This window comes from Paramacrobiotus metropolitanus, unplaced genomic scaffold, assembly GCF_019649055.1.
Source record: "Paramacrobiotus metropolitanus isolate TYO unplaced genomic scaffold, Prichtersi_v1.0 Parri_scaffold0000007, whole genome shotgun sequence".
NCBI classification, from domain to species: domain Eukaryota; kingdom Metazoa; phylum Tardigrada; class Eutardigrada; order Parachela; family Macrobiotidae; genus Paramacrobiotus; species Paramacrobiotus metropolitanus.
Window position 1 is genome coordinate 401,607 of NW_026570227.1, and position 27,001 is coordinate 428,607.

The 27,001-nt window shown below is 43.5% G+C and overlaps 1 protein-coding gene across 4 annotated transcripts; it reads left to right on the plus strand.

The window, feature by feature from the left end:
- Positions 1 to 16,541: 16,541 nt before the first annotated feature.
- On the plus strand, positions 16,542 to 26,756 carry LOC129582265 (uncharacterized). 4 transcript variants are annotated; one of them, XM_055473751.1, is made up of 8 exons: positions 16,542 to 16,702; positions 16,775 to 16,921; positions 17,372 to 17,440; positions 17,514 to 17,637; positions 19,650 to 22,008; positions 23,961 to 24,158; positions 25,275 to 25,398; positions 25,473 to 26,756. In XM_055473751.1, the coding sequence occupies exons 5-8, from the start codon at positions 21,276 to 21,278 to the stop codon at positions 26,713 to 26,715; spliced, it is 2,298 nt and encodes a 765-aa protein (XP_055329726.1). In that variant the 5' UTR covers positions 16,542 to 16,702; positions 16,775 to 16,921; positions 17,372 to 17,440; positions 17,514 to 17,637; positions 19,650 to 21,275; the 3' UTR covers positions 26,716 to 26,756. The 4 variants fall into 4 exon arrangements, with proteins under 4 accessions (XP_055329726.1, XP_055329727.1, XP_055329729.1 ...); XM_055473752.1 differs by lacking the exon at positions 23,961 to 24,158; XM_055473754.1 differs by lacking the exons at positions 25,275 to 25,398; positions 25,473 to 26,756 and having other exon boundaries at positions 23,961 to 24,247.
- Positions 26,757 to 27,001: the final 245 nt, after the last annotated feature.

Here is a 27,001-nt window from a genome sequence, read left to right on the forward strand (position 1 = left end):
GTGCAGTGGTGTGAACGACAGTAAACACGAGCGGTCTGAAAACAGATTACTTGATATATTAGTGAATATTTTGGATTGAAACGTTGGAATAAAAGTTAAGTTAAGCTTATTATTTAGGAGATTATTTTTACTGTACTTCTCGTGCTCGCGAAAGTTTTTCCTTTTGTAAATGGCGATTAGCGATGACACGCTGAAATTTCCCGGAAGTTGCAATCCAGTGATTAGCGGTTCTTTTTGGACGTCATTTGTCAGCTTTAGGTTCGTAATAGACACACGTAACCTAAATATAGGTAACCGTCAGTTAATTATTGTTGTCAGTGTATACATGAGTTTGGTTAACCCTCCAACGCTCACTACCCGAACGGGTGGGAGTTTTCTCGTGAAAACCGGGAATTCCCGATGAAAAAATTCAATTAAGAAAGGGAATTTTTTTTGTGCCTGTACTGACCATAGGTCACCGGCGGTGACATGGGTGTTTAGCAACACCATTGGGCGCAGACGGTCCTAGTCATGAAAACGATTAATTCTAAAATAATTCGGCGAACAACAGCTGACCGAAACAAAAACGTTTATCGTATAGTCCATAAAGAGGGCTTCAAAACAAGGGTATTGCAGTGGGCAGTAAACTGACCATTGGTCAACAAAACTGGAAAATAAAAGAAACGGATTTTGCATGATTAAGAGAAGTGGCCCGGTACATGGTACCAAATTCGTGTACATGGAGGAAAACTTTCACTTTCGTGCACTCCCAAACACATTTTTCCTTCGGTTTATGCCATTCTGTAGCCAGACGATTTGTAAATACTGGCGTGAAAACCGTTTGTGCGCGCAACATCCTGTTCGGGAGTTATGGCTGCTAGAAAATTCCGAAAAGTTTAAATGCATTCAGGTGTACCAAAAGTCTCATTATGGACTGATCTCCCTCAAATTTTGCACGTAAATGCACATCGCCATGAAGATCGTTTTTACACCGATCCAGGCTTCCATGATTTTTTTCAAATTTTAAAATAAATTGCATGCATTTACGTGCAAAATTTGAGGGAGATCAGTCCATAATGAGACTTTTGGTACACCTGAATGCATTTAAACTTTTCGGAATTTTCTAGCAGCCATAACTCCCGAACCGGATGTTGCGCGCACAAACGGTTTTCACGCCAGTGTATACAAATGTTCTGGCTACAGAATGTCATAAACCGAAACAAAAATGCGTTTAGGGGTGCGCGAAAGTGAAAGTTTTCGTGGATGTACCCGAATTTGGTACCATGTACCGGGCCACTTCCCTTAAGTAACTGGGGGTAACTGGACACAACAAATACAGCGATTTTCAACAACCCAATTCTCAAAACAACATTACTTTTCGCATAAGACATCCCGTAACAGTCGTTATGCCACGCCGAGCTGCTTTTACACTGCATGCATGGTGCATGATTGCACTTTTATGGATGTAGCTGCGGCGTTTGGATCGGAAATCAGCGATGACGGACCAGTAGTACGTGCGGAAATGATGCGCTGAAATTCACATCAGCAGTCCTGGAAGCAGCAGCCGCCATCATCAACTCAGCATCGACCGAATGTTAATAACACACCTGGCGCAAAGGTCACTACACACTACCGGCCATGTGTCTGTTGGAGTATCATCCCGAAGTAGTTTTTCCTGCATGCCTACACCGCTGTAAGGTCCGGTTCGTGTAAACTGCAGTAGATCGCAAGAGGCGCAAGGCAGACTGCAGGGTTGTCATGCCGATTACAGTGGTAATGCACTATTGCAAATTACGAAACAAGGTTACCACGCTCGGTTATCTTGAAGGTTTGATTGTCCAGAAACGACCACCGATTCGTTCATTTGAGGGCCATAGCCGACCGCCCAGGGTGCCGCCCAACTAAATTGTTTTTGAAAAAGTTCTGGCAAGCAGAACCTTGTGCAGCATGTTAGAAGGCCGAACCAACAAGACCTTAACCGTGTTACGTTATAAACTCCACTATCGTCACGTGCTGCCCCTGGCACTGTACGTAGCTAAGTCTAACGTAGAAATCCCGACGTGGATTTTGAAACTTCATTTACGAAACACAATTCAAGTGACTGCTAGATGACTTCCAGTGGACTAAACCAGAGTGGACCATCTAGCATTATCAAGCTTGGCGCTTATATAGCCACATTCGGGTAAACATCCACATTAAGAAACTTCTGAAAACTTTCAAAGTCAAAGATTACTCGATAACAACATTAAAGCGACATAACAAGAGATACAGAGAAGACGGGAAATCTGTCAATTCAGGTCTTATCAACTTATGCCCAAATATAGAACTAATTGATATTCTCTCAGTTCGCTTTGTGGCTAACGATCTTGTTTACGCCAGGCTGTATCTTAATATACGTAGCTCACACGGGGCTGTGCGGCTGGTCACATATTTGAGTGTGTATGTCCCAAAATGATGGACGGTAAATGTCGGTAATAATTCACTTTAAAACTTTACAAACAATGTTCTTTTCAGTCCAAAATCAATTGACCAATTCGGAAGGAATGCATCGAGAAACTTTGTTCGATAAAATAACTGCACGTGGACAAAACACTGAGTGCGAAGATTTCGGTTGTGAGTTCGATTGGAAATTACCTGTCTTTACCTAAACGTATTTCGCATACGCGTCACTATAGAGCTTAGTGACGAGTATATTGATTGACCTTTAGAGGACGATTTCCGTACAGGATGTATGTCGTATTCCTTAGGATTATTCAGTATTCACGCGGTCACCACTGGGACACAAAAAAAACTGTGCCAAGACGTGGCAGTCATTTTAATTGTTTAATTTTTCTCATGGTATGCTTTACTATGGTTTGTTTGTTGTTGACTTGTTGTTGAGATGTTCTTTTGCCTGTGCCATGTGCAACTGTACATCTATACGGGCATATTGAGCAAATCTTTGTAATTTTTTCCTTCACAAATTTCAGTGAAGAACTACACAAATCTAAGAGGTTTACCCGCCTTCTTAGCAGGGTGATTAAGGATCTTGGCAGCGCCATACTGACCATTTCTGCGGATGCGGTCTTCTTTCGCAGTTCAATTACAAAGCACCCGACGAACCCACACATCACACACCACACTGCCCTTGTCGAGCGGTGCATCACTTTCGCCCGACGAATTCCCGTAGTCCCGGTACACACGGGATGACAAAGCGTGCAGACAAACTTTATTCGGCTTGCTGACATCCAAATTAACCAGTTCGGCGCTGGTCCACTGGACATCCCGGTAATGTGCAGAGGGACGCGGATCGCAGCTCTGATACTGGTGTAGAACACTAGAATCTACACAGATGATTCCAGAAATAACTGTAACACGCTCACCACAAACTGTTCAAGGTCAGTACGGTACTTGCGGTACCTAAGCAATGCCACCAGAACTGGTTAGCGCGCTGCAGTTCCCCACTCCGCTCTACCAAACTGCAACGTATATCCATGCACACTCGCGGGGTACTGAGGATTTCGGCCGACGATGCACAGACACGGCGGCAGCGCGTCCGGTTCATGGTGTGCAGCGATAGGAAGACCTCCTCCAGCAGCACACGCGGCAACGGCAGACCGATTGCCACGGTGTGGTCCTACGATGTGGCCGTGTGCAGCCCGTCAAGCGCCGCATTCTCGGTGATACTGTTGATGTGCATCTGTCCCAGCAAAATATATCAAGTTACTGTTGTTGAGCAGATTCAAGCTTATCCCGTACTTTCTAGCATAAAGTTACAGATAGCGCGAAAGTTGCGATATGAACGAGTGTCATTACGCTATGTCCACCACAATGAGAAGTTCACCTGAAACAGAAATTCCGGGACAAGCTTGTACAGCTTGCCGGATTGTTACAGTTTTAGTATGAGCTAAAGCACGACCCATGAGAAATCGTGGCATAAAGGCGTACTGGCGTTATAGCGTTAGATAACGCCAATATGCACTGCAAGATAACATTTTACAAGCATTTCCGTATCTCTTCATGTTTGTCTGGCTAAAGAGTGTTGATAATTACGTCGTAGGAGTATTATTAACTTTAGGTGACCAGCCCGTTCACAAACTTTCACAACCGTTCACTCGGTTCGCAACCTTCCCCACAGACTCTCACTTCGTGCACTACTTTGTGTACTGTTCACTCCGTCTTCTCCCTTTTCAGTTTCTTACTTTTAACGTTCTCTCATAAGCAGAAGTGGGAGAAAATTCTGCGTTTAATTCCCGCACCATAATCTTGCAAAGTTCAAAAGATTGAATAATAATGCCTATAAATGCTCTGTCTCGTACCCAAGCGTTGTGATCCGGAAAAGCTTCTTTTTTATTCACTTGCCCAAACTGGACCTTAATGGACGAACCAACTAATCACAAAACGCCGTGCATATAGAGGTTCATTTTGAAATTTATTTTTAGCCTTAACTGGGTTTTTGTACAAGTAGAACCAGTGTTTGGTATCTTTGTACTTCCGCTGCTCGGCTTTCCAAAACTCTTCGTTCACGAAGTTTTCAGCCATAAAGGCTACTTCAGTATCATCCCGCTTACCCCCGCAAACTTGACTGGTCACAGTTGTTTGCGACGTCTCGGGCGGTAGCTCATTGGGCATTGTTCGCCCCCGCAAATTTGAGTGCTGCTGCATTTCAGTTTTCACATTTTCAGTTAATATTATATTACACTGCACAGTACGAAATTCCAATGAACGTGCTTCCACATTTTTCATATTATAACGTCTCAATACTTCAATCGGCGGTTCCTTGACACTTCTTTCCATGTGCCTTCAAAAGTACAGTTCTTAGCTGGGTGCAGTTCATGGCATTTGAAACAGATCGGCTGACCGCTATCGGTTCGCCATTTATTCACGTCAATTTCAAAATTTCCAATCATGTACGGCTTTGTACCGCAATTACTGCAACTTTCACAATTTTCATACTCGTACTCTTCGTCGTATTCACATTCGTCATCATTTAAACTTCCAGTTTCATACAAGTACTCATCGTATTGTACTTTTACAATCATCATCATACTCAAAACAATCAATGTTTTCATACATTTCTTTTTGTACTTTCAAAGAGTACAACGTTTTCAGTTGTGCCATTACATCTTCCACAGTTTTCGGTTTTGACATTACCAGCTTGCCATATCATTCCATTCGGGTTTTCTTCAGTCCCTGAACAAGTACTGAAACTCTTTCTTCTTCCTTCGTATTCAAAGTGTTTAACCAGTTTAAAAAGCCATCTACATACGAATTTACCGTGTCTTCCTCTTTGAAGGCACGTGCGTACATCGCCTGCCGTATTTCGGCCGGGTCACTCTCCGATGAGAAGTGATTAATTAATAACGCTTTCCAGTAATTCCAGTCTTTATCTGGATTTAATTTTTTAATTTCCGCATACCACAAGTACGCGTCACCTTTCAGTGCATACGACAGTCCTTTTTCAATCAACTGTTTTTCACTCCATTCATTCAAGTCTTTACACCTTTCACAGTCCATAATGAACCGTTCAACTTTACCGCTTTGTTGTGTACCTTCGTATACTTGCGGGTACTGTATTTTTTCAGACGCTTTAGGTATTCGCTGCATATCTTCCATCTTTACTAATAAAGCTAACTGACGTTCCATCAGTTCATCTGCTCGCGTTTTTGCTTCGCGACATTCATTTTCAATTCGTCCAGCTTTATTACGCAATTTTACCAGTTCAGCAGTTAAAGCACTGTTGCTAATTTCCATGTCTGTATTACGGCCGTTCAGTGCATGACAGATACGATTTGCGTTACTGTACTTCCTTTGCAAGGCTAGTGCAGTATATAGAGATGCCCAAGCAATCTCTTTTAATTCATTAACCTTCATTTCATCGTCAATCTTTACATCCCAGTTTTCAATTGCTGCTTCAAATCTATTCTGGTCAAGCGACGATTCAATCAGTTCCGACTGCAACGGGTGCATGTCGTACCACAATTCTTCATTATCAGCAATACCGCCGAACTGTACGGCATTTTCATTTCGCTTTGCTGCATTATCGTATGCAGGTGACGATGCGCTCTCCATTCTTTTAAGTTTAGCCGTGTCCATTGCACTGGCTTTAAGTTTTTATCCGGTAGGCTTTATTCTACGCGGAAACCTTGGCTTCGCTTTTGTTTCAGTGTTCGTTACACTGACTACCGGGTTGACTCTTTTGTTCTCACCCGTATACTTTAGATTTTCAGTTTGAGATTATGGTCTCCGGTGGTCTCTCACCGCTCACAGCGCTCGCAATTGCTCTGGCTGTATGGCTACGCTACGCTAAGATTTTGGTGCACCTGTATGCTTGGCTTCTCGCTCTTGCATACAATACTTTAGCTCAAGATTGTGTCGGCACTGTATATGCTCAGGCACTGCTCTGGCATACAAAAAACTTTAGCTCAAGGAAACTGCTTTCGATTTCTATCTACTCACAGCCGATTACGTAATCGCTACGCTTCAGATTCTCGGAAACTCGTGCTCTGGCCAGTAGCTACGAGTACCTACTTTAGAATCAATTCACTTCATCATTTCCATTCAGTTCACATTCACTTCAGTTTCATTCGTGCTCATGGGTCGATCTACAGGTTATCCCTGCATCGCCCTGCTGGCAGGACAAACTGCTCAGCGTCCAGACAGGGCAAAGCCCCCGGACATTTACAAGTTTTCGTCGTGGGTCGCAGGCACGGGCAGAATCGGCTCACCACCAACCTACCCGTCGCCAGTACCCGGACTACTAACGCTTTAGGTGTCCAGACGGCAGACCAGCTGCCCGGACATCCGTCCAGTCAGTACAAATGTACCCGGACTGAGCACAATCTAGAAGCCAACATTCACAATCGCAGTTTCAGTCACAGGTTTACTTAGCTAGCCATCGGTTAGGTTCGAACATCGGTGGGCGCCATGACGGAGAGATCAGTACGATAGGAATAATTACCGTAATAGTCTATCCTACCGACCTACTCAACGACAGAGTATGAGCTGGTATCTCAATGTGGCATAGCTAAGTCTACGAATCTATGCGAAGCGAGAACTGCATCTCCGACGATAATTTAATTAGAAACTCCGAAACTGCCAAAAACTCGTAATGAGAGAACTCGTGATGTAAAATATTGCCACTCACGGACTTATATAGACACGCCGCATCCGTGTAGAAACAACCAAAAGTAGATCCGAAAACAAAAGAGAACGATCGAGAATGTACAGCGATAATAGAAAGTACGAGTAAAGCCGTCACTTTACGTACTGTACAGCTATATTCCGTCAAGAGTGATGAAGTGGTGCCACGTTGACTACCCAGCGCGCTGGACTGCGGAGAACTTCCAAGCTCTTTTGCCGGAGATTCGCTGGGATCTGCTGCCTGAGGTTCTTACCGTGGCCATCCTCACCACTAGCGGACCACTACGCGACGTCTTGCTAGACCTGCAGACGCGCCTCTTCCCGCCGGGCGTCCGCTTGACCGCCGCGCCCCGCGAGCGTCACTTCACCGAGGTGGCTTGCATACTCTTCTCCGATGGTCATACAAACTGTCTGCGCCTGTACGACGCACGCAAGAACAAACTGCATCCCATTCCGCTACCGGTGGGACTGCAGACGTGGAACACTTTGAAGGAGATGGGCCCGGTGGTTGATAATCGGGTATGGTTCCGCATCCAGCACGGCGCGCAGCTCCGAACCTACGCTTTAACGCTGGACGATGATGACAGTGATGCTCTGGAGAACGCGGAAATGGAGTGTATCAGAGAGGAGCAGCTGGCGGGTGCCGCATCTCCGCTGGTCAGTCTTAACGGCCTGGTTTTTGGCTGGCACACCGGCACCGCGCAAAACACGAGCTCCTACTCTGTGGATCCCGATTCCCTTGTCTTCGACCATAGTATCCGCAATCCTAAACGCATTAGGTAAGTGTTATAGCATGCCGTTGTACCACAATACCGTGCACGAACCACCAGGCTACAAAGTACACGAAAGCACCAATTTAGTTTGTAATTTAAAGAAAGTTTCTTTTTATATACTACCGGTATGCTTCGAAGTTCATGGGCGAAGTTTTTGTTGCAAAACTATACATTTCTGTCAGCTTAGTTTTTTCGCAGATGTTGATTAATGTGGGGATACGTTGGCATATATCGATGACCATTTTTAAAATTTCCTAACAAAACGAAATATGAAAAATATGAGGTTTAAGTTTAACATCCGCACACATTCAGGACAAGAACCCGATTCGAGGCAGCAGACACTCGCAACAACAGCAATTATCAGAATTCACAGTAGGGTAGTATTTCAGTCCACGCTTTAAACAAAATACAGCAGCGATGTTAAACACCACATCTCAGTACACCCTCTCCCTTACAAAAACATTTGCTGGCCAAATCTCAGGTTCCAGAATTTTCTTTGCCATGTCTTTTAAACGTACCAGTGAATATATGGGCATTTCTTTAACAACGAAAATATGCGCCTTTTCTCGGTACTCGGCCAAAAAGCGTTCATGTTTTCACAGAAAAGAAGCGGCATTCGACGTGTGGAATCATTACTTCTATCTCTGCGGTGGATATCCCGTGAAGGGCCGCAACCGTGACATCTTGGCCACAAGCGAAGTGTACAACGCCGTCACTAACCAGTGGCGAGATCTGCCGGTGATGCCGCAGTCACGCTGCACCTTCGCTGCTAAAGTCCTCAACGGTTACCGGTATGTGACGGGCGGCGTTGGTGAGGCCTCGGCTGCTGGACCAGGCGTTCTTCGCACCTGCGAGCGGCTGCGTCTGGGCGTGGCCGGCGCCCAATGGCAGTCAGTGGCTGGCCTAGGATTTCCCCGCTACGGACACGGTATGTTCGTCCTGCACGACAAGCTGTACGTGTGCGGAGGGTGCAACCGCGACGGGATGCCGGTGACCTGGATGGAAGTGTACGATGCGGCGGTGAATCTGTGGAGCGCTGTGCAACCGACCGAGCGACCCGGGGTGCGGTATGCGCCTGTGTCGGCTTGTGCGACGCTCACGGTTCCATATAAAGCGCTGCGTTAATGAAGGACGTTTTCCGTTTTCATTGTTTCTGTTACTTTTGATTAGTGCATTGCTCTGTTTTATGTTATCAAATTTACACTTAGTACAGGCAGTGTGTACAGTAGTGTTGTTGACCTACCGTGAATGTATGAAGCTTCAAATTTATTAAAAATTTTTCAAATTCGATCGGTACAGAAGTACCTCTTTTCGCAGTACATTGTCTAAATGGCTTCACGCAACTGGATACTGGGATACTTAAGCGGTATGTCCCAAAATGATGGACGGTAACAATTCACTTTAAATTCACGTTATTTTCAATCCAAAATCAATTGACCAATACGGAAGGAATGCATCGAGGAACTTTGTTCGCTAAAATAACTGGGCGTTAAAAACACTGCGTGCGAAGATTTAGGCTGTGGTTCTGTTGGTGGTTATCTATCTGTCTTGACTAAAACCTGAACGTATTTCGGATACACGCCATAACAGAGCGTATCGAAGAGTACATTGATTGACCTTTAGAGGACGGATTTCCGTACAGGATACATGTGATATTCCATAGGATTATTCGGTATTCACGCGGCCATCACTGTGACACAATTAAGATCTGTGCCAAGACGTGGCAGTGATTTTAGTTGTTTTGATTTTTTTCGTCGTGTGCGTCACTATGATTTGTTTGTTGTTGTTCAAATATTCTCTTGGCTATGCTATGCATGTGCAACTGTACATCTGTACGGACATGGTGAGCAAATCTTTTCGATTTTTTCCTTAACAAATTTTAATGATGGACCACACAAATCTAACAGGTGTACCCGCGCGGATCACGGATCAGCAGTGTGATTAAGGATCTTAGCAGCGCCATACTGACCGTTTCTGCGGATGCGGTCCTCTTTCGCAGTTGAATTATAAAACACCCGAAAAACTCACACACCACACTGCACTGGTCGGGCGGTGCATCACTTTCGCCCGACGAATTCCCTCAGTCCCAGTGCGCACGGGATGATAAAGCGTGCAGCTTGCTGGTTCAGCTTGCTGACGTCCCAGTTAACCAGTTCGGCGCTGGTTCACCGGACACCCCGGTAATGTGCAGGGTGACGCGGATCGCAGCCATAGGTTAAAATAGTGTGTGGTATTACACAGTTTGTGTATTATTAAATGTGTTCTGTGTATTATTACCTTCTCGAATGTGCAAGATTAAAAAAGTTGAAATCCGTTGAGAAAACGTTAGAGGGGTCTGTCGAATATAAAATTTGAATTAAAATTTGTATTTTTAATGGAATGTCTTAGTTTTTTAGGGCAAAATCTGCCGTCGGCTTCGCGCTTCGCGCGAAATTGGTACTATTAAACGTCACACTTGGATAAAGTGATAATCGCGCGCTAAGTATTCCCTAAAAATCCCTCTCACAGTAATCATTCGCGACAGTCCTACTTGAAATCTAGAAGATGGTCAGGTTTTTTGTCCCTTCGGCATAAATCCAATTTAAAACAACTTTCATTAACAGCAATAACAGGTTCATTTTACAAGAATCGGTATTGACCTGCAAATTTATGTACGTGTATTACACGTTGTTCAAGATATGTACTCGTTGTTTTATTGCCGTTAGTAAAATGAAACTCGGAACAAATTAAAACTCCAGCAAAATAGTATTTCATGCGTCTTTCAGGAAAATAGCTCGTCGGCTTCGCGCGAAAATATTTTTTACCCATAGCTGCTTAATAAGAACTTCAATTTACCCCACCCAGCGCCCCCGAGGTCCCAGGGGCAGCCCTCCTGGGAGTGTTGGGGGAGTGTGTATTAATAAATTTCTACTATTTTAATCTCTGATCGCAGCTCTGATAACGGCGTAGAATCTACACAGATGGTTCCAGAAATAATTGTAACACACCGTTCAAGGTCAGTGCGGTACTTGCGATACCTGAGTAAGACCGTCTTAGGAGTTCCTTGAGTTGGCTCTAATCTATTCCGATACCAGCTTTAAATTTACCAGCTTTTCGTCATCAAGATGCTCTTCGAATATGTTCCAGATCTGAGCGGAATCGATGGAGTCCAAATGGAAGTCTTGCAACGGAAACCAGAAGTCCAAGGTGGGACTGATATCATGCTTGTCGCTCAACAGTAACAGAACAGTCAGCCCAAATGATGCGCTTGTAGCCGGCAGGAAGGTTGACGGGTTGATGGTTGACGATCAATGAAGGTCATCAACCTTTCTGATCAACCTTTTCTAAAGGTCATCAACGTTTCTGATCAACCTTTTCTAAAGGTTATCTACCTTTCTGCAAAAGGTTTTCCACCTTTTTGGCGAAGATTATCCTCATAGCTGCCCAACTTAATATTTATTAATTTAATCTTTCGGCTTACTCTTAGTCTGCCTAAGCTGTCTCAACCTTAAATTTTTATTTCTCAGAATTTCTTTCTCGGTATCCATTGATTTGAAAATGGCGCAACGGTGTGCTTTTGGAGACGTTGCGATCATATGAATCACTTTGCGTCAAAATAGTAGTATGCGTTCAGAGTGGCCGCAGCCATACTGCAAGGACTGTCCTTTGCTAAATGTTCAGCTGCACTTATTAGAAACACGTACCGAATTAGGTACTGGCACATTCGAGCGCCCCACTTCAAACTTAAGGCGAAAGGGAAGTCGCAGATGCCGTTATTTGGTTGTAGTGTTCGCGTTATTTGTGCACTTTATCCGTAACGATTTTCCGAACCTCCGTGCTTTTGGACTTAAAAATTTTGAACGGTACCGCATTTTGAATGTTAAGGGAGACTGAAATGTGGGCGGCATTGCAGTACTGGGTTTAGTGAGGGTTGTTATGGTAGTCCACCTGCCTGTCGAAAGTCATAAACCTTTCTTTAGAGATCATCAACCATTCTGTGAAGTTTATCAACCTTTCTGCAAAGGTCATCAACCTTTCTGTAAAGGTCATCAACCTTTCTGATCAACCTTTTCTAAAGGTCATCAACCTTTCGGCAAAGGTCATCAGCTTTTCTGTAAAGGCCATCCACTTTTCTTCAAAGATCATGAGCCTTCACAAAGGATAAATCAGCCTTTTTTTGTAAAGGTCGTTTTTGTTCATTCGTTTTGGAAGATCGCACTATATGAAGCCTCACATAAAACTGATTTGCTGTCAGAGGTATCAGTCGATAGCGATAGCGAAATAATTAGAAGTTCTCCCTGAAAACCCATCAAGATATTACTAATATCTTATTACACCAGATCTTGATTACAGTTATATATTGAAAAGTAGAGTGACACTGAAGTCACCCCTAACACCTCGTTTTTATAGCCCCCTTTTCCGCACCCCGTTAATTATAGGCACCCCGTTTCAAGGTAATTAATTAAGCCTTCTTACACCCTATTTTTATAGACAATAATGTTATGGGAATTTTTGCGTAACTTAATTACAGCCCTGCCGGGCCAAGTTGGGACAGTTATAAAAATTCCTTTTTTTTACCAAGGAAGTCTAAAATTTTTATTTAAATGTTTCAAGATAGCTTTTGGTTTGTAGCACCTTTCAGATTTTTATTTTGATGCAAAACGCTGAAGTACAGGGAACGCGGGCTAATTGTTTAATTCATGTTTTAATGCAAAAATCGCACTGGTTACTGAAACAAAATCAAGCTCATTCGAAAATAATTTTAAAATTTGAGAAGATTAGAAACCATCAACTAATAGCGTGGTTTTTTAACGGTCCCTTCCCACATTTTATCTAAACACTAACGTTCTGCCTAATGCTATGCGGGTTCCAGGCAACAGCATTTCTCTGTTGGTGTGCTCTTTAACATACAAGTCTATGGAAGATGCACCTTCCTTCGAGGTGATCTCGAGCACTGGTCGGGTCAGAATTTTCTGGTGACCTATAAAAGACACCTTATGGGTCACGCAATAGTTCTAGAAAGCGTAAACGCAGAAACATCAATTGGCGCATATCTTAGAGCTGCAGTTATAAGCGGCCGAAAAATGACCACCACCACGCCCACTTAATTGCCCTCTCGGTCGTTACTGCCGTATTGATCGACAACAGCTCTACCACTACTGGATTCGCAATTAAAAAGCTACGTTAGGAGAGTTCAAATATAGAAACAAAGTGCCTTTTGGGAATTTATTTTACGCAATTGTCCCAACTTGGCCCGGCGCCCCTGTAGATTAGGAAGCAGTGCTCGCTGTGCTATCCAACACTTCATGCGAGTGTCCAACAGCCTAAACAGTGACCGTCCTCACGTCCTTCCCCAGTTATCCATGCTATATGGAGGTGAAGTTGAAGAAAAAACTGTACGATTTTCTGCAGTCTTAGTTGCAGTCAGCTGCATCCAATCAGTGCGGTTCCCTGGTGGGCTCATGCATCCTCAGAGTGACTGAGGGGATCGCCGTGGATGAGACAGTTCATGGTTTGGCGTTATCAGATAAATTATGGGAAATTAAAAAAAAGGAGTGCGTATAGAACAACAATGGGTTTTGTTTAATTAATAGCAGAAATAAGTGGTTATAAAAACGGAGGTGAAAAGGGGTGGCTACAGTGATTTCCCTAAAAATGTGTGCATGCGCAACTACATATTTGCATGCAGAAGTTGGACTGGCCATTGGTGGATGGTGGATGTTCAATGAAACTGCATCCGCCCATCTGCTGAGCCAAGTCATCGGTGTCGATTGATCTAACAATGACACTATTGAGTGCATTCAAGCCCATTGTGAGAGTCAATACAAGTCGTCACTTATTAGGCAAAAATGTGGATGAAGGCTGCAGCTATGGATATACATTATTATTATCACTCTTCCTGCATGTTTTCCAACTTTATCACCTTCCCAATGAATTTTTCATTTGAATTGAGAAATTTTAACTGAAACTGAGGTAGATGATAGGGTGCCAGGTTTCCAGCTACGCTGCCAAATGCCAACCACCGTAGCTGTCCAGCTGGCTGTTTCACAGACCCATGCGTCGAACTCCAGCTTTTTTCTCTCGTTCAAATCTCGGTCAAAACCTCACGATCAACATTCCAAAAGGTACAAAATGCTTTCAGATATTTTTTATTGCCCAACAGGTTGCTACTGGGACCGTATAACGTAAATCAGAGCAATTTTAGCACAAGAAAACACTTTGGGTAATACGCAAAAAGTTTGTTATAAGTATTCGAAAAATTACTCTTATTTACGTTTTTCGCCTCAAGAAGCAATTTATTCGGTACCAAAAAGCTTCTGAGCGTTTTTTCTGCCTGTTGCAATGTTGATCGTGAGGTTTAACCAAGATGTATACAAGAGAAAAAGGCTGGAGGTGCACGCATGAGTCCATGGAGAGAGCCCGCTAATGGGCAAAGTCGGGCACTTCAACAGCAATATGCCTGTTCCGCTTCTCCTATACCTCTAGGGTTATGTTAAAATTTTTAAAATGAACGAGTTAATGGGAAGATAAAAAACGTCGGATGGTATGCAGGCAGATTGGTAAATGTATATGCATATCTGCATCCACCTTTTTGCCGAAGCAATGACGGTGTGCATTGACACTCACAAAAGGCTTGAATGCACCCAATGGTGTCATTGTTAGATCAATCGACACCGACATGTTGGCTCAGCAGATGGGTGGATGCGATTTCACTAAACATCCATTATTCAGCAATCCACCTTTCTGTCGGTTACGCTTGCAAGTATTTGTAAATGTAACTGTAATACAGATAAGCTGTATTTACTGTAATAAGATACCAGTAATATCTTAATGGCTTTTCAGGGGGAGATCGCAGTCGACCTTTAATATAGCTATTTCGATATCGCTATCGACTGAACCAAATCAGTTTTTTGTGGTTTTCATATATTGCGTCTGGCTGATAACCTTTACAAATAAAGGTTGATAACCTTTGCAGAAAGGTTGATGACCTTTGAAGAAAGGTGGATGACCTTTTCAGAAAGGTTGATGACCTTTGCAGAAAGGTTGATGACCTTTGCAGAAAGGTTGATAAACTTCACAGAATGGTTGATGATATCTAAAGAAAGGTTTATGACTTTCGACAGGCAGGTGGACTACCATAACAACCCTCACTAAACCCAGTACTGCAATGCCGCCCACATTTCAGTCTCCCTTAACATTCAAAATGCGGTACCGTTCAAAATTTTTAAGTCCAAAAGCACGGAGGTTCGGAAAATCGTTACGGATAAAGTGCACAAATAACGCGAACACTACAACCAAATAACGGCATCTGCGACTTCCTTTCGCCTTAAGTTTGAAGTGGGGCGCTCGAATGTGCCAGTACCTAATTCGGTACGTGTTTCTAATAAGTGCAGCTGAACATTTAGCAAAGGACAGTCCTTGCAGTATGGCTGCGGCCACTCTGAACGCATACTACTATTTTGACGCAAAGTGATTCATATGATCGCAACGTCTCCAAAAGCACACCGTTGCGCCATTTTCAAATCAATGGATACCGAGAAAGAAATTCTGAGAAATAAAAATTTAAGGTTGAGACAGCTTAGGCAGACTAAGAGTAAGCCGAAAGATTAAATTAATAAATATTAAGTTGGGCAGCTATGAGGATAATCTTCGCCAAAAAGGTGGAAAACCTTTTGCAGAAAGGTAGATAACCTTTAGAAAAGGTTGATCAGAAAGGTTGATGACCTTTAGAAAAGGTTGATCAGAAAGGTTGATGACCTTTAGAGAAAGGTTGATGACCTTCATTGATCGTCAACCATCAACCCGTCAACCTTCCTGCCGGCTACATGCGCTCGCAGCACGACGCGAATTCGCGGTATAATCTGCTGATGTCACGTAGGCAGTCATCCAAAGTACCCTCGAGCGCCGTGGCCAACCAGTGTCGGGACAGGATTAGTCGCGGGATGCGTACCCCGGCATCTTTCAGAATGGGCTTAATATACCCCAGAGCCCATCCGGCTTATGTCACTCTTTCCGGATAGGTGTGACATCGTCTACCTTTATCCCAATAGACGTCCTCCAACGTTATGGTCCGTGTTGCCCGGCTGATGTGCTTGAAGATGCAACTGTACAGTGTACACCGCGTAACCATGCCATCAAAACTCGTTTGTGCGCATCAGTTCACCACTCCGCTTTCCAGACTGCAACGGGTGACAGCGCGTTCGGTTCATGGTGTTCAGACAGAAACACTTCCTCCAGCAACAAACTCGGCAACGGTAGACCGATTGCCAGGGTGTGGTCCTTACCATTGCCGCTGTTTATTTTTCATTAGTGCGTTGCTCGGTTTATGTTAGGTAATTCAGAGTGTAATTGTTTTTGCAGTTCTTAGGTTACTCGAGTAGATATTACTTTCTTGCAGGTGGCTGTGTGAGCATGTCCTTGAGGAATGGACAGTATTAGTGACGAATTTAAGGGGGGAGGGGGGATTTCCGCTTGTTTACAGCGACTTAGCAAGCCGAAGAGGTTAGGCCAATAGACAGTGCTATCGTTTGAATCATGCACTAATACGGTTCGACCCAGTAGATCCTGATATGCGCACAAGATACGGGGCTGTTAGCTGTAGGCTTGTAGCTGATAGAAATCATCATGGTTGCTGAAGTAAGCTTGTTATAAGCACGGCAGCGGGACTGAAGAGTTTAAACAGAACTTCCAACCAAAAACGCCACAGTTTTTGTGGACGGTTTTCAGAAATTTCGTTCAAATGTATCATTTGGCTGTAGTAATCTGTCTTATTCTTGCGCCACGCTTGTCGGCATACTGGGACGCGCGAGATTACCTTGATGAGGTGGAAGATGATTTCCTTCCCGACGGTAAACAGGAACCTGCTCTGCTGATTTGCATTTATTTGAAATACAAAGAGCTACATAACAATTTGCCTGTAGACTGGAACAGCGAAGCGCCACTGCATGAGCTTTTGTCGGAGCGGAGCACTATAAATGTACTGCAGGACGATATTATGTATGCTAGCGCCATTTACGACAGTCCCGCAATCTATCAAGCCAATCATGCCCATGCATCGGTTGTTAACGGTAGGACGCTGATGGTTTAGTCGTATAGTACTGCGCCACGATCTTTTAGAGCCTTTACTCGATAAATACGATGACTACTCGGGTAAGTATTAGTAAACTGATATGCGGTATATTATGTAGAACACTCGTACTAACTGATTCGTTACACTGGCAGGTGGTTGATCATCATAATTTTTTTTAATAAAATCTCGTGGGACGTATATTAGGATACTGCCTTCTATCACCGGTGGAAAGGTGAGCGAGTTAGTGGTTGATGGTCGAAGGGCACGCACCAGCCTGTCAGCGATACTGTCGGTGTAGTCACAACGGTCAAGGCGAATCTCGACGTGTAGGGTGAAACAAGTTCTTCAATGTCAGAATGTTGAATGTCAAGTTGTAAAATCAAGAAAGGAGCTCAAATCCAAAACGAAATATATGCGAACGAATTATATCAGACTTGTGATGCTGCAGATACCCAAAGAGAAAGGATCACGTTCTGGTCGGGAGGACAAGTTCCGTACATAATCAGTTCCGCATTTGGTGAGTGTCTGCCTCAACATCATCCCGGCTAACAGTGAATTCCGGGAAAACACTATCAAAATTCTACTGACAGGTGCATCGAGCAGATTTCTCATTGAGGATGCCATGCGCAGGATTGAAGAAGCGACATTTGGCTGCATTAGCTTCGTCAAGAGAACTGTAGAGGACGACTTCGTATCTTTTCAGCAGGGCAACAAGTAAGCGTCATAATTAAAACCAATTATTTGTACATGTGAGATCTCGGCTAAACAACAAGAAATGCCAAGAAAGGGAGGTGAAGATTACTGCCGTCGATAAACCGTTAAGCAATATGTCTGCAGAGCGTTCAAGTTAGAAATTATATTACCAATATAATATACACTCATGATGTGTCATGTACTTGTGAACTATGACCATTGTCCTACTAACTAATCTATGACTGTACGGTGCACCCAGGTCACCAATCCCCTTGTTTATCAGATGTTTAGGTGCAGTAACTTACTAATATCGTGAATGTGCCGTGTGCTATATAAGCAACCTGCTTGTATAACATTGATGAACAGAACAACAACAGAACTGACAACAGTGTGTGCGACGCTTCCGGTTTCTGTTCCCGTGACTATAATAATATCATAATATAAATTCTAACAGTTCAGTAAGGAGAAAAGCCGGCTGTTATTCCACCTTGGCAGCGGTTTTCCCGACCAATGTGCCGGTTCCCAAAAAACGCATTATATATCGCGTATATATACATATTCGAAATTTACACTCGTTCTCGCATACAATTTGAAAAGGTTATACAACATGCACCAAGTTGCTGTAGCCGCTAGACCAGATTGCACCACAGAGTCTGGTGTACGAAAAAATGCTAGCTCGATATACACACTTTGCTCCGTGCAAAAATGTTTTCGATTTACAACCATTTCCACTTTGATACTACCGACATTTTCCTTTCTCACTGTTCTTGCCAGTTTTCTTTTTCTTAGCAGCGCAAGACAATCACATAAGAAGTATAGTAAGAGCGCAATGTCAGAGCTCTGATATTTTTCTACTGATGACGCCGGGTTGTTGTCTTTTCGATGTGCCCTTGGCAGAGGCTGGAGTAGGATATTTAAAGGCAAAGTGAGCGCCCCCGGTGGGAGGAAGGCTCGTGTTCAGTGCCCTCCAGGGGCAGGCAACGACCGGATCTAAAAGTGGTGCAATTTCGTCTAGCGGATACAGTATACCATTACTACAGGGTTTGCATTCAGGAAAACACACGCTGCGCACGTCCTTTGCCATGCGTTCGCATCACCGCATGCGAAGGCAGTGCACACATCACACGCCACATGCGCTGCCTAACCGCACACAAGCTCTGGGCACCGAGCCGCTAAAGTAACATCTCACATGTCCGCTCCTGCAGGGTATACTAGCCGTGCTTTTCATCTGACCCCTACTTGGCCAACGGTCAGAAATACGTCTTATATGTAATTGCGAACAGCATAACGACATAAATGTCCTCGCACAAATATATGTAAATGAAACAGTTGAAATTCGGCACAAACAAGAGCATGGAGAAACATATGTACAGCCATGCAATTGACAGCACTATCTACTGTCCATGGTCGCAAAATCCATGTTGGAGTAATCGCTGCGAAGAAAACACCACACAAATGGGAAGAGAAAAGTCTTCAGCAGACTGCATACAACAAACAGTGCCATGGACTGGGCTGTGTAGCCATTTTAAAAGGCCCGCGCCCAAGCTTTGACTCTGACTCAGACTCTGACCGCAAAAATTCTGACTCTGACTACTAAAAGTCTCACTCTGACTGGACAAAGTCTCAATCTGACCCTTCAAACTGAGACCATCAAAGTCTGACTCTAACAGCAATACTCTGACCACTAAAACTGAGGTTGAGATTGAGAATCTTAGGGTTCTTAGGTTTCTTAACCTAAGAAAACCTAAGAAACCTTAAAAACCTAAAAAGCTGAGAAACATAAGAAACCTAAGAAAAAACCTAAGAAACCTTCAGAATCATAGTCACACTTTGAGCGGTCAGAGTCAGACTTTGAGTAGTCAGAGTCAGACTATGAGTGGTCAGAAGCCGAGTCAGAGTTTAAGCCTGGGCCGTTTTCTGGAGCGTCTGCGTAGACTTTGAATCAGATTTCCGAAAAAGTATTTTTTCGTTCTTTTCGTTGTTGCACATTTGATACTTGCGTTAGCTGTGATGTCAAAACATTCGACTTGCAGCTGTTCATCCATTCTCGGAATGAATCGTGGCAGCCGGGGTGCAGGGCAGCCGCTTTTCTTGAGAGATGACGTGAACGCTTCCTGCATCGTGACGGGAATTGTGCAGCACGAAATTCTGCACGCGCTGGGAATGCTTCATGAGCACTCCCGACCGGACCGCGATGCTTACATTGAAATCAACCACAACGCGATAACGGAGGGTCACGAGGCCAACTTCCGCATTAAGCCAGAGGCGAAGACATACGGAATCGAATACGATCTGGAGTCCATAATGCACTACGGAGCCTTTGATTTCGCTAAGTCTCTCAATGTTCCGATTATCGTACCGCGGTTTGCCGGCTTCGAAATGTCGATGGGACAGCGAAAACGGCTGACTGTGCGCGATGCGGCTAAGCTGCGGTCTGCATACAAATGCCAGGTGGACTCCGGAAAGCCCGTGTCGACCAGACAAGAACCTCTACGGTTTGTCGGGACTCCCTTAACTCCCGAAGAGTGTGAGTTGCAGTTCAATGAGCACTGTGGACACTTTGCAATCGACAGGGTCGGCTGTAGGACGTCCCGGATGTTTTTCATCATTTGTATGTTGGAGGCCGATGCGGATTTTTTGTGGAACATGGCGTTAGCTATGGCCGAATATCCTTCCCGTGCAGTTGGAATCGTTTTGGCAGAACCGCAAATAACTCCCGAACCTTTCCGTCCCATTACTGAGCAAGTAACCGCATTGATTATGATGGCGTGCACAGTGCCGCAGGCAACATCGCGACTGCCGTCGCTTGGTTTCATCAACCTGAATAACTTCGATATGTTGGACTGCCGCAAGATGATTGTCAGGAAACAAGATTTTGCGCATTTTCCACAACTGAGGATAATCAGGTTCAGTAACACAACGCTGGTCCATTTGGAAAAGGACACATTTACTAACCTCGAGCAGCTGCGTCTTATTGCATGGCATGTTAAAATTCACGAATTCCCGTATTTTACTGCAGACATACAGAAGTTTTTGAATTATCTGCATTGCAGCTGTGAACTCGCATGGCTACGCCACTGGTGGGAGACGAGGAAAATCAAAATCATCAAAGTCTCTTCGAACGTCAGCAATGCCTGGTTGCCTTATTTTAACACAGATCTTCTCATTGCGGAGGTTTTTCTTCCTATTGATTGCGCAGCCGACCCATTTCCGTCTAATTTGAGCATGATAGATTTCACCCAGGTGAATTTCTCAATTAATGCGCCGTCGAGGTGTCAGCAAAATGAATCGAATGGTGTGGTCGATGATGCAGGCATTCTGCTCCCATCACGCTCTATACTTAACAGTCCAGCGTCGTGTTAACTTAACACGACGCTGGCTGAATGTCTCACCCAATTCAACAGGAAATGTTGGCCTGCTGAAAGCGCAGAAGGGGATGACCCCAGCGGCTATTGCTCTCATGCCGACCATCACATGCACAGTTTGACCATTCGCTGCCAGGCGGACATCACCAGCCGCGAACTGCAGGACATGACCTATAACTTGGCAAATTTTCGTCCAGTGGCGTGAAAATCATTCTGGCAGACGGTGATTATATTTCTTATCCGACATTCTCCATAATTCGAACACGAGCATACAGTCTCGGTATACGCAGATGCATGGATCGCCGCACCGTGGGCAAGCTTTCGGGACTGGAGTTTTCTAATCTGTTACATTTTATGCTGGAAAACTGCCACGCTTTGGCTATTAGCAAGAATGATTTTGCTGGAATGCCATATTTATACATGGTTCTCTTCTACAGATCCACACTGTCTTCTCTGGAGCGCGGGTCGTTTAGTTATTTACCTGGTTTAAGTATTTTGTCATTGGAAGCCGCACTGAGTGATGCTGTACACTGGTCGATTGGCACGCGTCAGTATCTCTGGCAGCTCCACTGTAGCTGCGAATACGAATGGTTTCGTTCATGGTGGACGTCCACACTCATCCCTAAACTGGAGTACATCTCTTCGATTCAATCAGTTTTGACCACAACAAACAGCGACACGCGGGATGGACAGATCAGAGAGTGCTATTCTACGTGGGGCATTCGAAACTCCTCACTGCATGGATTCTACATGCTGAAGCGCCCTGTACGCTCTGTGCTGCTCGAAGCCGCGACGACGGCGGACATTTTGATATGTTTTGAGAAAGAGAAATTATACATTCCGGTGGACTGCAGCGCTGAACCATTTGCTACTCGCCCCAAGGACATCAACTTTGCGCAGAAGAACTTTACCATTAATGGACCGGTTTGCATCAACGAGACGGCAACCGCTGCACCGGTCCTGCAAAAACGGGACCAGAATTATGACAGCATCACAAAGGCAGAACCAAAAATTCGCATTCGGGAAGGTACGCACTGCATTTCTTTTTTTGAAGCCTGGAAGGTATTATTGCGCAGTACTGCATAGGTCTTACTGCATAGGCATAGGGCATAGCGCTGATTTCCACACAGTTTATTAGCAACAAAGTCTTTCGCAACGGCGTTTTGCAACGTTGAAGTAATACGGTAACGGCAAAAACAGAGGTTTTCACGGTGGCAAAGCCAAAGATCAGGTAAAGTAAGCCGACCCGTCAAGTACCTGAGTATGTTTTGACTTGAAATTCTTTTTCGACTTGTCTCATTCTTGCAAACTGCTTTCTTGATTTGATTTCAAAATATATTTTTCTCTAAACCCTTTTCGGTTTTCCTTATCCTGGCCGAACTTCAGGTTAAAAGAATAAAAAGCTACAGGCTATTTTGAGGAATTTTGTTTTTGTTTAAGCCATCGAAAGTCAGCACTCTGACATGGACAACTATAATTTTTCTGGCGAAGCAGTCTGCTCGTAGTCTTCGAAACTCCAGTCAATCAATCAAAGTCAGGTACCAGTATAACCTGAAAAATTGGTAATTGGAGTCAACTACTTAACCAGTGGGAACTTTCGTATTTGGCGTAATCAGATAAAAGTCATAACTGCACAGATTGTTGAACGTTTAGATTTATCCTTCGACTTTACTCAAAAACCGGTCATTCTGCGATAATTGTCCTTTTGACAAACAAATCACCCACGTATTTCAATATGCTGAAGGTGCAAGTGCAAGAGTTTCAAAATGGACTATTCTTCGTAATCACCAGTGGTGACTCACCACTTCCATGTCACGTTTGCACATAAATATGCAAATCCCAAGTCCCGACCTGACAAACTCTCGCATGATGAAAACTGCCTGTTCCCATGATACGTCTTTGTGTGAAATCTGGCTGAAAGTGTTTTACCCGAGCGTTTTGTTCTCACTGGGTGACTAGTACGTTTGTAAATATACGTGCAAACGTCAGATGAAACTACGTAATATAGTTCGTTTTGAAATTTTAGTTACTATCAAGATATTGAAATACGTAGGTGATGATCCGCTGCCTAAAATATATTTAGTGTAGGTGAGTCAGAGCCAATAACATAGCTGCATATGTGCCATTGCATGCTCGATCTGACGAGCGCCGGCAATCTTAGTGAGTAAGTAAACAAAGTGCCCCGATTTTGCAGTAGCCGTTTATGGACAAACTGTGCACAGCGTCCTCTAGTGGAGGACAAATCCCGGCTGCGGTTTAAAGTGTTTTAAGGAGAGCTATGCTCTGCCGCCAGTGAGAAGCAGTCGGACGCTGCGCACTGCTCATACATATGTGCACAAACAGCTGCTCGAAAATCGGGGCACTTCATTTGCTTACTCATTTAGGGATTTGGCCCGGTACATAGCACTAAATCCGTGTACATTGACGGGAACTTTCGCTGTCGCGCACTCCCAAACACGTTTTTGCATTGCTTTATGGTATTTTTGTAGCCAAAAGTACTTGAAAATTTATTTTAAAATTCGAAAAAAATCGTAGAAGTCTGGATCCGTAACAAAACAATCTTCATGGTTATATGCATTTACCTGCAAAATTTGAAAGGGATCACGCCATAATGAGACTTTTGGTAAACCTGAATGCATTGAAACTTTTTGGAATTTTGTTACCCTCGTACCTCCGCAACCGGATGTTGCGCGCGCAAACAGATTTCACGACTACGTATACAATTCTTTGGGCTACAAAATGCTTTAAAGCAATGCAAAAAAGTGTTTGAAAGTGCGCGACAGCTGAAGTTCCCGTGGATGTACACGAATTGTATGTACCGGGCCAAATCCGTTAAGATGGCCGGCCATCATTTTTGACTGCTCGTTGAGCACGACGGCTACCACGTAGTAGTACTATTGAGTTGCGCTTAAGTTGATCCGTTGTAAAGAAAGTCGAAGTACGGCGGAAGGCTGCGCCCTTTCAGTTTTTCTCCTTTAGCGCCCTACGTTCACAAGAGCACTTTCAAAGAGCGCCGATCACAAATCCTTACTGTCGCACAAAACCGCCACGGAGGCAGGGATTTTCAGGATGACCAATGGCTAAACACGAGCGAGCTGGCTCACACTACTGGCCTGCTGCCTGTTCATCGCTTTTGGGAAAAAGGAATTGTTCCTTATTCAGTAAGCGAAAAATTTGGTGAGTTACACGTTCGACTGCTTGTCTGACTTATTCGGCAGATGCCTGGTAGCAGTTATTACACGATATCTTAGTGTGTGTTAATTATGTTTTAATCTCCAAATATCATTTCGTAGTAAAAAATTACCATATAAAACGTAATTCTTATTAATTCTTCTGCATGAGTTGGTTAGTAAAAGTAATTGTTTCGGCGGACTTCATTAAATTCCTTTTATTCTGACATTTAGACGATCGACCAGGACGACATCCAGCCAGATTTATTCAGGTTTATAGTATATAATCCGAGAAAAAATTATTTAGTTACAGTAATTTAAGACCCTCTGCACAAAACATTGCTGAAACAGACAACAGTCTTTCCAAAGTACTCGTATAGCATTTAATCTGTCTACTAAGAACAAGTACAATATATTGAATATGGTCGACCGCTAGGACGGATTTCAGAAAATTTCAAACTTTGATCAGACTAAAGAAAAACCATTTTCAAAGAGAATTGTGAAGCGTTTTTGTGATAAATGTTGTCTCATCTCGATTAAAATCAATCAAGGTAACTTCCGGTGTCGAAAACTTTGTTTTTTCGGGATAGGTTGAGTTTTGTCAAAAAAACGCTCCACAATACTTTAGTCATTTGAATCACCCAGAGCTTTGTGCTTCAGTAGAATTCTTTAGAATCTGCTACAATCGTTATTACTTCCGCAAAATATCGACTTTCAGTTAGCAACTTTTACACTTGAAAATAACTTAATCGAGTTTACACTTTAAAAACGTGTTGTGAAAATCTCATTGTGGTATGTCAAATGCGTACATAAAGTAGCACAAGCGCACGCATTGTGCCTGCGAGAAGAGTCCAAAGATGTCGAAATTGGTAGAATCTGTAGTTAACCGGTAGAATTGGTAAAATCTGTATATATATATATATATATATATATATATATATATATATATATATATATATATATATATATATATATATATATATATATATATATATATATATATATATATATATATATATATATATATATATATATATATATATATATATATATATATATATATATATATATATATATATATATATATATATATATATATATATATATATGCTTGCAATTGCAGACTGGCGAGACACCGGGATGATTCAACGCGCTTTACATGGAATTCACATCAAAACAGGGGACTGTGTCGATTTCGTCAAGAAGACGTCAGAAGTTGATTTCATATTTTTTCAACCATCAAGCGCGTGAGCGAATCGCGTTATGCGCTTGTTACCAGTTTGGCCCTATTTTTAATTAACATTTAAATTCTTTACTGCAGAAATTCAGGGTCTGGGTGCCAGTCTCCTGTTGGACGGCAAGGAGGCGCGCAAATTATCACTTTGACTCCAGCTTGTCTTTCTGGTGGGATAATTCAGCATTTGGTACTCCATTCGCTCGGATTCTTTCATGAACATCAACGGCCGGACCGCGACAAATACGTATATTTCAACGCAAACAGCACGAACGTAACAGGACTGTTTCGCGTACTACCACAGATGCCTTCTTATAAAACTGCGTACGATCTAGAATCAGTCATGCATTTTGGACCATACGATTTCGCCAGCACAAACCAACCTGTTCTACTTCCCAGGAAGAGAAGTAACGTTAAAATGGGACAGAGACGAGGCTTAAGCGTCGCAGATGTGGTTAAGCTGCATGTAGCTTATAACTGCACGATCGGTGAGAAGACTGTGCATGCAGAGCCGTTTCCGGAATTCATTCCCACTGATTTCAGCAATGAACAGTGCGCATTGTTACAACGTTACGCCTGCTTCCACAGCCATTCTGACTGCACTAACAAGCGATTCCTAACCCTAAAATGTGAAAGAAACCCGCGGTTGAGCAGACTACTTCCATTGTTAACGGAAGTCAGAAAATCACTCCATGCTGTGACCTTGGCCTGGTATGATATGGCAGATTTCGATAAAAAAATATTTGCACCAATTCGCCGGCAAGTGATAGTTTTCGTCCTGGCTTTCTGCTCCGCCAGTAATTCCACGACTAGTTTGGTCGAATTTCGCTTCTTCAATCTACTAAAATTAACGTTGGAAAATTGTCAAGATCTGATTGTACGGCAAAAGGACTTCTCGGGACTAAAGAGACTAACAACCGTTTTGTTCCGGCGAAGCACGATTCAGTCACTGGAGTGGAACGCTTTCGCTGGTTTGCCCAGTTTAAGAGTGCTGAGTCTGGAGTTTGGAGTTTCTATGTACGGTAACGGTAGGCAGTGGGGAGAGCAGCCGCAAAGACTGGATGTACGTTATTTGCGATTTATCGAGTATCTCCACTGCCACTGCCAGTTTGCGCAGTTTCGATCATGGATTAAAAGCAATCGAGCGCTGATTGCGGAAACTAAGGATGCTGAAGTTTTCCGCGTCAGAAACGTGCTTGCTAGTTCTGGGTATACGGTTAAAGATCTGTACTTTCCAGCTGACTGTAGTAAAGTGCCCTTTGTTGACAATCCGAATTTTTTTGATTTTTCTCGCACCGAGTTTTCGATTAATCAGCCCGTTTGTCTCTAAACTACATCCGTAAACTGCCATTCAGATTCGCATGCGAATAATATCCGGACAAATTTGCAACTAAGGTTTTTCATGGATGTCAAAATCAGGGGAAATTGTCAGCGGTAACTTGTAATCTTTTGACATCGACGAATATTGACAGCACATCACATTCGATATTCCCCAGTCTTAAATCACTAGTTGTTTTAACCTAAACACTTTTTAATAAATTTGAAGCTTCATACATTCACGGTAGGGCAACAATACTACTGTGCACACTGCTGTATTAAAACTGCAAAAAACAACC

Bases quoted from the DNA above. Each gene is read 5' to 3' on its own strand.
- LOC129582265 (XM_055473751.1), top strand. From the start codon at position 21,276: ATGGATCGCCGCACCGTGGGCAAGCTTTCGGGACTGGAGTTTTCTAAT. The intron at 22,009-23,960 runs GTACGCACTGCA...TTTCTCCTTTAG, and splicing joins AAAAATTCGCATTCGGGAAG to CGCCCTACGTTCACAAGAGC. The intron at 24,159-25,274 runs GTGAGTTACACG...TTGCAATTGCAG, and splicing joins TTCAGTAAGCGAAAAATTTG to ACTGGCGAGACACCGGGATG.